Source organism: Oncorhynchus clarkii, chromosome 1 (genome assembly GCF_045791955.1).
Source record: "Oncorhynchus clarkii lewisi isolate Uvic-CL-2024 chromosome 1, UVic_Ocla_1.0, whole genome shotgun sequence".
Classification (NCBI taxonomy): domain Eukaryota; kingdom Metazoa; phylum Chordata; class Actinopteri; order Salmoniformes; family Salmonidae; genus Oncorhynchus; species Oncorhynchus clarkii.
The window spans coordinates 44,717,750-44,729,905 of NC_092147.1; the positions used below are offsets into that span (position 1 = coordinate 44,717,750).

Genomic DNA, 12,156 nt, shown 5'->3' on the forward strand with positions numbered 1-12,156 from the left:
AAACTTACCAAGACGCACCTTCAACAACACATACAAACCTCACTTAATTCTGACCAAAAACAATGTCAATCTCTCTCAACCAGTGGCATATGGGCTAACTAATAGATGCAGGCACGCACACACGTGCAAACACACACATTCATGTATGTAAATTGTATTATTTTGTCTGTAATGTCTTTTTCCTTATGTGTCGGACGCCAGTAAGACTAGCCGACGCCAATGGCGACAGCTAATGAAGATCATAATCATATCAAAGTCACAAAAAGGCTGCAAACTAAATTCAGCAAAGGCTCGACAACCAACACAAACCTGAAAACAAATAAATATTCACAGGATTGATTGAGTGCTTCATGTTCGGTGCTTAACATTGCTGATAGGTAATTACAGCCTTACACAAAATAAATAACATTGATGTGATAACACTTTATGTAACAATACATTGAAGCATAGCCACGGGAAGATGTTTGGGGGTGGGGGTGCTGCAAATTTGGGAGAAAAACATTTCTTCTGGTGTTACAGACTGCTGTATCCGTCCACTAATACAGGCAAGGCCTGTCCGCTCATTAGGCATGATTATGCCTACGGCGGCAGATTGAAGGTGGCAATTTCTGAGCTAAACTGATCAAGACACACCTTCAACAACACATAAAAACCTCACATAATTCTGCCCAAAAACAATGACAATTTCTCTCAACCTGTGGCATATGGGCTTTTTAAGTGAGTGCTGATGCCGCCGTGTAATACACAGTGGCCACTTTGTCAAAGGCAGGGGCGCAAGAAATGTTGCTTGTCCATTCCCAGCGTGCGTCTCCATGGTGCTGTTGGACAACTGCATCACTGCCACTCTCCAACGTTCCGCCAACAACAACAAATAATCTGACATAAATCATAGCAGATATCAAATATGGTAGAAAGAGTATGTGGCCTTTTCTGTGGCCTACAGGCTGGAGATAAAAATGTACGACAGACAATGTAATGAGACAGGCTATTTGATCTGATAAATCGGCATGATGTGTCTAACATAAATGGTACCCCATAAAAAAAAATAAAAATAAACATTGCTGACAAGTTGACAAAAAACAGATCCTAAAAACAGGACAGGTCAAAGTAAAATGGACAATATGGAATGGATAATCAGGCTACTCAACTACTGCTGTCCAGGAGCTTTACGCCGTGGGCTAAATTGTCATGAAAAGTGGTTTCAAGTTTGCATCCTTCAATTTTTGACGAGCTGATCATTACATTTGAGTCACTTAGCAGACTCTCTTATCCAGAGAAACGTACAGTAGCAATTGGGGTTACGTGGGCAAATCAAGGGCAAATCAACAGATTTTTCACCTAATCGGCTTTGGGATTCCAACCAGCGACCTTTCTTTTACTAGGCAAACACTCTTAACAACTAGGATACCTGCCACAAAAAAAGAAAATACTTACAGTGCACTCAGAAAGTATTCAGACCCTTTGACTTCTTTTTCCACATTTTGTTACGTTACAGCCTTATTTTAAAATTGATTCAATTGTTGTTTTTTTTCCCCTTATCAATCTACACACAATACCCCATAATAACAAGGCAAAAAGAGATGAGTTTTTTGCAAAAATGTGATAGAGTGCTGAATCAGATGACCTGGCCTCCACAATCACCCGATCTCAACCCAATTGAGATGGTTTGGGATGAGTTGGACCGCAGAGTGAAGGAAAAGCAGCCAACAAGTGCACAGCATATGTTGGAACTCCTTCAAGATTGCTGGAAAAGCATTCCAGGTGAAGCTGGTTAAGAGAATGCCAAGAGTGTGCAAAGCTGTCAATGCAAAGGGTGGCTACTTTGAAGAATCTAAAATATATTTTGATTTGTTTAACACTATTTTAGTTACTACATGATTCCATATGTGTTAGTTTTGATGTCTTCACTATTATTCTACAATGTAGAAAATAGTACAAATAAAGAAAAACCCTTGAATGAGTAGGTGTCCAAACTTTTCATTGGTAGTGTATATTTTAATTAATCACATTTTTTCCCCCCAGCTTTTTCAGGGGGTGCTGCAGCACCCTCGGCACCCCTATTTCCCACAGCTATGCATTGAAGGAGCGTTAATGTTGCATGGAATGAGTCAAAAGATCGATGGACATGCAGTAGATGTTGAGAAAACAATAAGTTAAACAGTAACACCAAGCTCTTACAGTATATACACATTTGCATGCACGACTGGTTTTATCTGCATCTATAGCTAGGTTTCCATCCAATTGGGGACAGATTTTAAAATGCCAATATTCAAACAGTCTTAAAAACAATATGTAAATTTTCCCACCACAGACGTTTCCATCCAATTGGCTAGTGGCCAATAAATGGCCGTGCCAAATGACGGAGTGGCGAGTAAAACATTTCCATCGCATTTGCAACTCTACTGATGGTTTTGTCACAAAAAAATGTGTGTAACATTGCGAACGTCCCATTCTGGCAAGTGCATGGGCGCTCTAGCCAACAGCTCGCACTCGCAGATACAGTGTGGGTATAGCCTACTACATAATAAGATTATTATGGACAAAAGAGCGAGATATTATTTTCATTTGTCAAACGGCAGACAAGCATCAATTATCATGTCAACAGAATTAAGACCCCCGATAGGTATTGGAAATGAGCATCAAGCTCATCACCGTGCACTTTCACCACCCAGTGAAGTTCATAACTTTCATCGGTCTCCAATCCAAAATGAAATCTAGAATCGGCTTCCTATTTCACAACAAAGCATCCTTCACTCATGCTGCCAAACATACCTTGTAAAACTGACTATCCTACCGATCCTTGACTTCGGCGATGTCATTTACAAAATAGCCCCTCCAACACTCTACTCAGCAAATTGGATGCAGTCTATCACAGTGCCATCCGTTTTGTCACCAAAGCCCCATATACTACCCACTACTGAGACCTGTATGCTCTCGTTGGCTGACCCTCGCTTCATATTCGTCGCCAAACCCACTGGCTCCAGGTCATCTATAAGTCTGCTAGGTAAAGCCCCGCCTTATCTCCGCCCACTGTTCACCATAGCAGCACCCACCCGTAGCACGCGCTCCAGCAGGTATATTTCACTGGTTACCCCCAAAGCCTATTACTCCTTTGGCGCCTTTCCTTTCAGTTCTCTGCTGCCAATGATTGGAATGAATTGCAAAAATCACTGAAGCTGGAGACTCACTAACTTTAAGCATCAGCTGTCAGAGCAGCTCACAGATCATTGCACCTGTACATAGCCCATCTGTAAATAGCTCATCCAACTACCTCATCCCCATATTGTTTTTTTGCTCCATTGCACCCCAGTATCTCTACTTGCACATTCATCTTCTGCACATCTATCACTCCAGTGTTTAATTGCTAAATTGTAATTACTTCGCCATTATGGCCTATTTATTGCCTTACCTCCCTAATCTTACCTCATTTGCACACACTGTATATAGATTTTTCTATTGCGTTATTGACTGTACGTTTGTTTTTCCATGTGTAACTCTGTGTTGTTGTTTGTGTCGCATTGCTTTGCTTTATCTTGGCCAGGTCGCAGTTGTAAATGAGAACTTGTTCTCAACTGGCCTACCTTGTTAAATAAAGGCAAAATAAAATTGTATCATTTTTATTTTATGTAGCCTAACTAATAAATTGCATGCTTTCCCGACTCGTAGTGGGAGGATCACAAAAGATCATTACGTGACTCCAATATGATGGTTATTGTATCAATATTTGCACATAAAAACATTTCCACTGCCATTTCTCACATAATACATTTTAGACACAAAAAGATCCCCCACCTCTTGTCTAGCGTATTTTGTTTTGTCGAGATATGAAAAGTTTACAGACAAATTTGCTGTTTCCATCAGGCCTGTCATTACATTTTTTTTTTCCCAACATGTACTTTACTAACATAAAAAGGTTGGATGGAAACCTGGCTTGCCAAAAAGCAAACAGAGCTTGTAAAAACATGGTGTTTTAGACTCTCTCGCTCTCCATATCTCAACCATATCTGCTGTCTCAACCTCTGAATGCCAGTGGTGGAAAAGTATTCAAACGTCATACTTGAGTAAAAGTAAAGGTACCTTAATATAAAATGACTCAAGTAAATGTGAAAGTAACCCATTCAAATAATAATTGAGTAAAAGTCTAAAATTTTTAATATTTTAAATATACTTAAGTATCAAAAGTAAAACTATTAATAATTTCAAATTCCTTATAGTAAGCAATTCCTTATAGTGAGACCGCCAGATCGGACGCAGTAGGGATGAGCAGGGATCTTCTCTTGCGTAAATTGGATAATTTTCCTGTCAAAATGTAATGAGTACTTTTGGGTGTCAGGGAAAATATATGGAGAAAAAAGTACATAATTTTCTTTAGGAATGTAGTGAAGTAAAAGTTGTCAAAAATATAAATAGTATACCCCCCAAAAAACCTAAGTACTTAACACCACTGCTGAATGCTTGGCTATGACAAGCCAACTGACATTTACTCCTGAGGTACTGAACTGTTGCAACCTCTCTACAACCACTGTGATTATTATTTGACCCAGCTGGTCATCTATGAACATTTCAACATACTGAAGACCAATCTGGCCAAAATGGCTATGTACCCTTATACTCTCCACTTGGCACAGCCAGAAGAGAACTGGTCACCCATTTGAGCCTGGTTCCTCTACGTTTCTTCCTAGGATCCTGCCAGCGTGCTTCTACATTTGCATTGCTTGCGGTTTGGCGTTTTAGGCTGGGTTTCTGTATAGCACTTTGTGACATCTGCTGATGTAAAAAGGGCTTTATAAATACATTTGATTGATTGTATGGTTCAGTATTACCTTTTGTCCTTTCAGGAAAAATTGTTAACATGTTTAAACAATTACCAAATCATGAATCTACAGCTGGTCACATGAAGGTATGCAAGGCACCAATCATGATCACTGTCAATAACCAGGTTCCCATCCAACCTTTTTATGCAAAGTACATGTCAGATAACAAAAATGTTATGACAGGTCTTATGGAAACAGACAATTTTCCAGTGAACTTTCCAAATGTTGACAAAACTAAATACGCTAGACAAAGTGGGATTTGTGTTGGTACAATGAATTATGGGAGAGATATCAATGGAAACACTTTTATGCACAAATATTGATATAATAACCATCACATCGAAGTAAACTTGGAGTCAAACGATGACATGTTGTGGTCCTCCCACTACGACTCGTAGGGAAAGCATGCAGTTTATTAGGCTACAGATTAAATCAATTATAATGAACTTCACAGGGTGGTGAAAGTGCAAGGTGATGAGCTTGATGCTCCTTTCCAATAAATATTGAGGGTCTCATTCTGGTGACATGATCATCGATGCTTGGCTGCTGTTTGACATATAATCTCGCTATTTTGTCCTAATAATCTCATCATGTAAACTATACATGCGCTCTAGCCAACAGCAATGCCAATACCAGAGTGGGCACACTCACTATATAATCCAACACTTTCTTTGTGAAAACCATCTGTAGAGTTGAAAATGCGCTGGAAACCCAACTAACTTGTTTTAAAAAAAAAATGTATTCAGTACATGGGAATTTAACCACAAAAGTTATTTTTAGTTGCACTACATCATCACGCACGGCCTTTTATCTGTCAATCTGATGGGAACACATGTCTGGTGGGAAAATGCGCATATTGTTTTATGCAGATTTTAGAATATTCGCATGAAACTCTGTCGCCAATTGGATGGAAACCTAGGTAGCGATGTGTGCTTTACAGTATACATAGCAGTTTACAGTGGAAATAAATATCCAACAAGGAGGGCCTCTACACAAAAAGTCCTCTTAGGTTCTCACCTTTACCATCAAGGACCACTTTGGAAACGTGTATTAAGGAATACTTTTTAGTGTTATCTTCTGGGAATAAATTCTACATCTTGTTGTATATGTTTTTTAAGCAATTCAATTCATGAGTAGCCAGTTACCAAATAGTTTCCAGATGCTATCACAGAACTCCTTATTTAATGCAAGTAAAAGAAAACATGCAGTTTTGTATTATTCCTTTTTTTTTTACCCGTGTTTGCTGTACCAATCCAGAAACAGACACACCATCATCAAATAAGTAACATGTGAATGCAACAGCGCTTGTTGTATAAGTATTTTGATATCAATTAATACTGGCATTGTACAATACTGGCATTATTACATTATCTTTAGCCATACAATGGAAAGCATGGATAACCTACAGTGATCCCATTTTAATTAACAGTTCAGTGTTAAAGCCTAGGTGTCATTACTTTCTCCTTCTTGCACAATCTCCTGAAGGATTTTTTGGTAGAAAGGGGAATAAACCAACTTGTTGAAGTGGACCAGACGGCCAAACTTCATGGCAATCTCTTCCAGCTCTTTGCTGACTGGAGCTAGGCCACCTGGCAGGGTTGGAGCACTCCTGTGACTGGACTCCAGGAAGGCAAGCAGGTAAGTCTGGATGCGGGAGCCTGAGTAAGGAAAGAATGTTCATGCTCAGAGGGTTAAAGTGACACAGTAGAGCAACAAACAAGGTATGCTATCATCAAAAGCAGATCATGTCATTGGCATGACCACACATGTAAACGATGATCAAAGAATAGACAGAAGATACAGACCCAAACTATATTTTGCACAGAACTTCATTCAGGGGAATGGGATTGGCAAAATACATTCAACTATGGTTAGATTACCTATAAGCCTGCGGATGGCGTTATCTGGGAGAGTAACAGCCGAGATTTGGCCTTTCAGAATGCTCTGCCGGTTGGTGGAGAACGGGGAGAAGCCATGCTCAGACAGACGTCCACTTAGCTCCACACACATCCTCTCTCCAATGGTAGCCAAGGCTTCATCTGCAATGAAAGACCTTCAGACCAAAGTTAAAAGTTGGGCGAGTTCATAAATTCATAAAATGAATGAGAGCTCTGGGTATTACGTTATTTCAACTAGCCTACCTGGTTAAAAAAAAGGTGAAATATATACATGTATTTATTTTTAAATGTATGACAAGCAAGAGTAGTCACTATGCCTAATGTCGTAGACCATGGTTATGAGTATATTCAAGTGTGTGTATGATCATTCCAACAGTGTGTGTTTAAATGTGTACTTACGGCATGTGCATCTCTGTGAGCAGAACCCCGATGGTCCTCTTCAGTCTGTCCATAAGGCCTGGCAGGCCTGAGATGGCCTCTCCCGTGGTGTTGTACACTATGAGCAGCACAGACGCCACCAGAACCAGCTGCTCCAAGTCCTGCTGCATTTCCTGGAAACGCACCTGGTCCATGAGAAGAGTCTGAGAACATATAAAAAAGTGATGATTTGATTTGGAATTTTAAGACCCCTTTAGGTATGAAAAAATATATATAGAGATTTGAATATTGAATTTTGCCTTTACTACTATAGGCAATAGTAACGCATTGAAGAAAAACATTCATAAATGGCAACAAAAAAAAGACAGTCAAAAAAGAAATAATAAGGAATAAGGTTTTGAAGTGTCTGTCCTTTATATAGGAGATATAAGAAAGCTCAGGAAATATATATATATTTTTTGACATACAGTACTTAACCCCTTATTATTGTTGGCACAAAACGACCTCCATACTTCCATCCATTTGTATGGGTTACCTTCAGACGAGTCCCATGGGGTCATATTAGTTTGTAGCCCAAACGGTTTGGACATTACAGACAGAAGTTGGCACATAAGCGTTACAATTCAGATGCTACAGATGTTTTCGTGAGATGATCTGGATTGTTTCATGGTTTGAATACCGCTGTAACTCAGCCCCCTTCCACCGCAGATGCGGAAGGCCAACATTGGCGAATGCGGTGGATCCAGGCGCAGCCAAAAAAACTGATATCTCTACCTTAAACTGATGGATTTTAATGGGATTTTTTATAATGATTATGTTACTTACGACACACAGGTGCATCAATAGACTTAAGGATTATTAACCACTGTTAGGCCTGTGTAAGGTGTATGACAGACAAGCCTACCTCAGGGAAAGGATCAGAGGCGTGGTTCCATTTAAGCAGACACAGGTAAGCATGGTTGTGCACAGCGAGAGGAGTGGGTAAACCACCCGCACCACCCGCTTGATCTTCATGAAGTGCAGATTTAGCAGAGTCTTGAAGCCACTTCTCAGTAAAGTCTAAGGCGTCTGAAAAAATCTGCATGTTACTCCACAAACAGTTACATCATCTACAGTAAGAGCCAGCACAGCATAGCTTAGGTAGGATTTTGTTCAACCAGTGATGACTGAAGCAACCAGTGATGTGATGCGAGACGCTAATGATGTCCTCCTTACTGGGTTGTTTTTCAACAAACTCCTGGAATTTCTTCCGTTCGTACTCAACGGATTGCTGCAGGAGGTGGGGTCGAATACTGCTGACTGCAAAATTGGCCATATCAAGTTTCATTTTATCCATCACTGGAAATATCGCCCTATGAGAGAGAGTATGACAATTTTAAAGTAGTGACAGGGATGAAGACATTCCAAGCACAAATCTTAGCAAAATAAGGCCGTATGTTAGAATGACAAAAAGAGGGAGACATCAATTGTGTCACGTTAACATACCATTCAAAACATAACCCCACTACAGCACTAAAAAGAAATGACTGCCGATTTACTTTAATAGAGGCACAAGATCTGTGATTTCCCGAAGCTTCCTGATTTCCTCGTCCCGGCTCGGAGCGCAGAGTGAACCCATCATACCAATGACAAACTCAACCACCTTACTGATGTCCAGAGCTCCGTTCTCTGCCTGCTGCTGGATCAGAGAGAGGTCTAGCACCTCCTCAATTCGCCCCCTCAACCGACCATGACCCGGAAGCAGAAAGGACAGCAGAGTCTATAATGGTAGAGAAAGTGACCGTTTAATGAAAATTGCTCTTCTGAATGATAAAACATTGATGCGGTAAAGAGGTCAATGGAATTCGACCAAAACAAGTTGCAAGATGTAATGTCACATGCACAGGTACAGTGAAATGCCTTTCTTGAAAACTCAAAACCCAACAATCAAAAACAATGTATCACTAGAAGAAAAAAAAAAAACGAGAAATAAGAATAGGAAATATGGAAACATGTGGGGGAAAGATGCCGTGGGGGAAAGATCACAAATCATCTCATTGCACTCCAGCAAAATTAGCCTACATTTAGGCTATTGTTTATACTGTACGTGAATTTCGCACTTGAGGTAAAAAGCTGATGCTTGTATGGCCTTCAACCCCAAAACATATTCATGTCATTGTCACCAATCAACTGCAGTTACAGTTAAAAAAACGACTTTGAATACCACCCTATGACCTCTCCATGCTAGCTATGCTACCAGCTCATACGAACTGGAGTTAGCATTTAGCAGTCACTTTTTCTAAACCTGAAAAGGGACTACTAAATGTTATGCAGCGAAGATATATTCAAATTGGACTTTAGCAACCACCCTTTGGGCCTGATACCGTACATTAATCGTGACGGACTTGACGAATATTTACTTTGTTCGATCAGAATTGTTGAATGTATGTCAATCAGGCGTCATTCTTCTATCCCCCACGGTCTGCGGTCCGTAGACCTCTTTACTGCATCTATGGCCTAGCAACAGCTGTCTTACCTCTTTGATCTCAGCAAGAAGTTTGATGGCGTGATTATATGATGGCGGGTTCTCACTCAGTTGTCCCTCTAGAACGTCCCAGAATGCTTTATGCATAATATCCTTCACCCTTTTTTCCAAACTGGGAGCATAGCAAGACTAAACACTTAAATGGCAATTCAAAATGCAAAAACAGTATATTTACAAAATTGTGGATGATAGCATCAGTACATCAGGTCTTATAATTGTGCATGGCACAGCAATCAGAATACATAGTGACAGCCACTTCTATAAGACTACCCATTGAGCTCACCTTCCTTCTGCTGGCTCTGAGGGCTTCACCTGGAAGTCAGTATTCACTACGATCTCATGGGCCAGGGCCATGTTGGTCACACCTTTCGCCGTCTCCATGAGCTCCTCCGCTGACACAAATCTTGGTGGGCTGGCTGTGAAACAGGGGAGCAATGGCAACAGGTTAAGTAGCTCTAAAAAGGGATGTGGAGCAACTTATACTTAAATTACATCTTTTAGTTTTAGACTTCAAGCCTTCAAATAGTACACCTGATTTTGAACCATTAAGGAAGCTGGGTTGTAGCTAGACACATAAATTGTCAAAATCATATTTTTTTGTTGTTTCAGGGAGATTTTTTTTATTTGAACCCTAAACCTAACCATTGTCCTAACTTTAACCCACATTTCCTAACCTGCTACAAAAAGTAAATTATGTTTGAAACTGTATACCATCTAGTTCCCACCCTGTAGGTGCTACTCACATTGTGGGGTGTTCCCTCTGTGAGGACTAGGTGTGCCTCTCCAGACTCTCTTACTATGGGACTGTTCAGAGGAGTCAGTTCTGTCCTCTCCACCCCCAGGTTTGTCGGAGTCCTTGGGCATGTTGCTCCTCTCACTTGAGTCCCGGGACTGAAAAATTTAAGTTGGGATAAATTAGGATAAGAAACATATTCAAATACTTTCCGTTGTGTGATGGCTGACCACCCGCCTCTACGAATCAGAGAGTGGAAGACTCCTCTCTCGTCTCTAACACGTAGGCTCACTTTTTGTGTACAGTCCCATCACAAGTCAGACTGTAGAATAAACTTCCCTTGAACATACTTCACACGTGGTCCGCAGATTTTGTCCTTATGTAGGAGGTAATCTGAGCCAAAATAGCCACAGTGTAGTGTTGTTAACACTACTTTCAGTGTGATGGCCTGTAAATCGGTTTGTATTTTCAATGCTGCCGCAATTCACACGCGATTTGCACAATATGTCAACAATAGCCGAGTTTAACCAAAGCACAGACCAAAAGGTGTCCCACACAATCATCGGCAAATTCCCACACAATCAGCTGATTGCAAGGGAAGAGCTTCGGTCGAGAACATTTGGTTACATTCGGCTATTGTTTACATACTGTGCACCACGTGAAATGCATCAGGAGATGGAAAACACAAGCAAGCAACAGAACCTAACCGCGCCGCAAAAACTCGGGTAAACAACACTTTCCTGTGGTTAGCCTATCTCCTACCTCCAAAAGGACCAACAGCACGGACAACCGATAAAGTACGTTTAAATATCACCGTATTCAACATTCTGGCTTGTAGAGACAGACTACTGCGTTAATTTTTTATTTTTACAGCGACGTCTTTCAGACTGATAGCATGGAGTAACCATGGTAACATGCTGATGTTAAGACAACCTGACGCCAACACAAGCATTAATTAAGACAACCTAAGGAAGCCAGGACATCGCACCATCCTAATGGTGTGATTGCAAACAAAAACAATCAGAGCTCTGTGGCGTTTGGTCATAAGATCACTGGCGCATAACAAATGATGCACAGTTCTGTCAAGGCTAAACCAATAGTGTGATTTCAATGACATCACCGAGTCCTTACACCTCGACAGCAGAGACAGCCTAATTTACGTCATGAGCTAGCAAGCAAAAACACTATATTATTGTGAGCAACATACCGTATACTGTGGTTAGCTAGCTTGCAGGGTAGATTTCTTCGGTCCGACTTTTGCCAGACCTGAAGTAAATGGACAGTCGAGTGATGGAGTAGTCGTCTCTCTGCTGGCTGACAACAAAACAATAACGTGTGACAAAGCGATTCGTTACCTACTGCCTGACTTTCATCAGCTGGCTGCTAGGCTAACTATAGCTTCAGTGCAACCAAGAGTTTTTTTTACAGCACAATGTAAAAAATATATTGGTTGAATCGAAGCCAGGCTAGCTAATGTTACATGTAAAATAATTAGAATCAATTTGGTTACCTAATCAAAGTGTACTTCTGGCATGGTGAAGGAAGTTACATTGCTAGCTAAATGCGTTGTTGATCTCTGGTGAAAATGAAGAGAAGTCTTCCGGCAGTGGGTTGGGCCAAAGTGACGTCGAACTCGTCGTGAGGTCCCTGCTAAATAAATTATCAGATGGAAGATGGCTACAATGTTTATGACTGCAATGTGTCCCTCAACACAAAAACACGGAAACTTAAAGTAAAATAAGACTGATGCAAGCAGAGTTCTCCCACTCGAGTTAAATTCAAATACCATCCATCTCCATGTATTAAAAA

The 12,156-nt window shown here is 40.6% G+C and overlaps 1 protein-coding gene across 7 annotated transcripts; it reads right to left on the bottom strand.

The window, feature by feature from the left end:
* Positions 1-320: 320 nt before the first annotated feature.
* LOC139407809 (t-complex 11, testis-specific-like 1) lies at positions 321-11,970 on the bottom strand. Of its 7 annotated transcripts, none has more exons than XR_011634132.1 (12): positions 11,858-11,970; positions 11,555-11,661; positions 10,358-10,505; positions 9,898-10,030; positions 9,606-9,726; positions 8,629-8,849; positions 8,306-8,442; positions 7,995-8,158; positions 7,112-7,293; positions 6,695-6,867; positions 5,204-6,472; positions 321-3,659 (listed from the first exon to the last, which is right to left on the bottom strand). XR_011634132.1 is itself a non-coding variant. In XM_071151679.1 (11 exons), the coding sequence occupies exons 3-11, from the start codon at positions 10,476-10,478 to the stop codon at positions 6,258-6,260; spliced, it is 1,467 nt and encodes a 488-aa protein (XP_071007780.1). In that variant the 5' UTR covers positions 10,479-10,505; positions 11,555-11,661; positions 11,858-11,970; the 3' UTR covers positions 321-6,257. The 7 variants fall into 7 exon arrangements, 2 of the variants coding, with proteins under 2 accessions (XP_071007780.1, XP_071007791.1); XR_011634134.1 differs by having other exon boundaries at positions 11,555-11,657; positions 11,858-11,946; XR_011634130.1 differs by having other exon boundaries at positions 1,981-3,926; positions 5,045-6,472.
* Positions 11,971-12,156: the final 186 nt, after the last annotated feature.

Excerpts from the sequence above, each read along its gene's own strand:
- LOC139407809 (XM_071151679.1), bottom strand. The coding sequence starts at position 10,478 with ATGCCCAAGGACTCCGACAAACCTGGGGGTGGAGAGGACAGAACTGAC. Across the intron at positions 8,850-9,605 it reads TTCTTGCTGAGATCAAAGAG|ACTCTGCTGTCCTTTCTGCT; the intron begins GTAAGACAGCTG and ends CTACCATTATAG. Across the intron at positions 6,473-6,694 it reads CGCCATCCGCAGGCTTATAG|GCTCCCGCATCCAGACTTAC; the intron begins GTAATCTAACCA and ends TTCCTTACTCAG.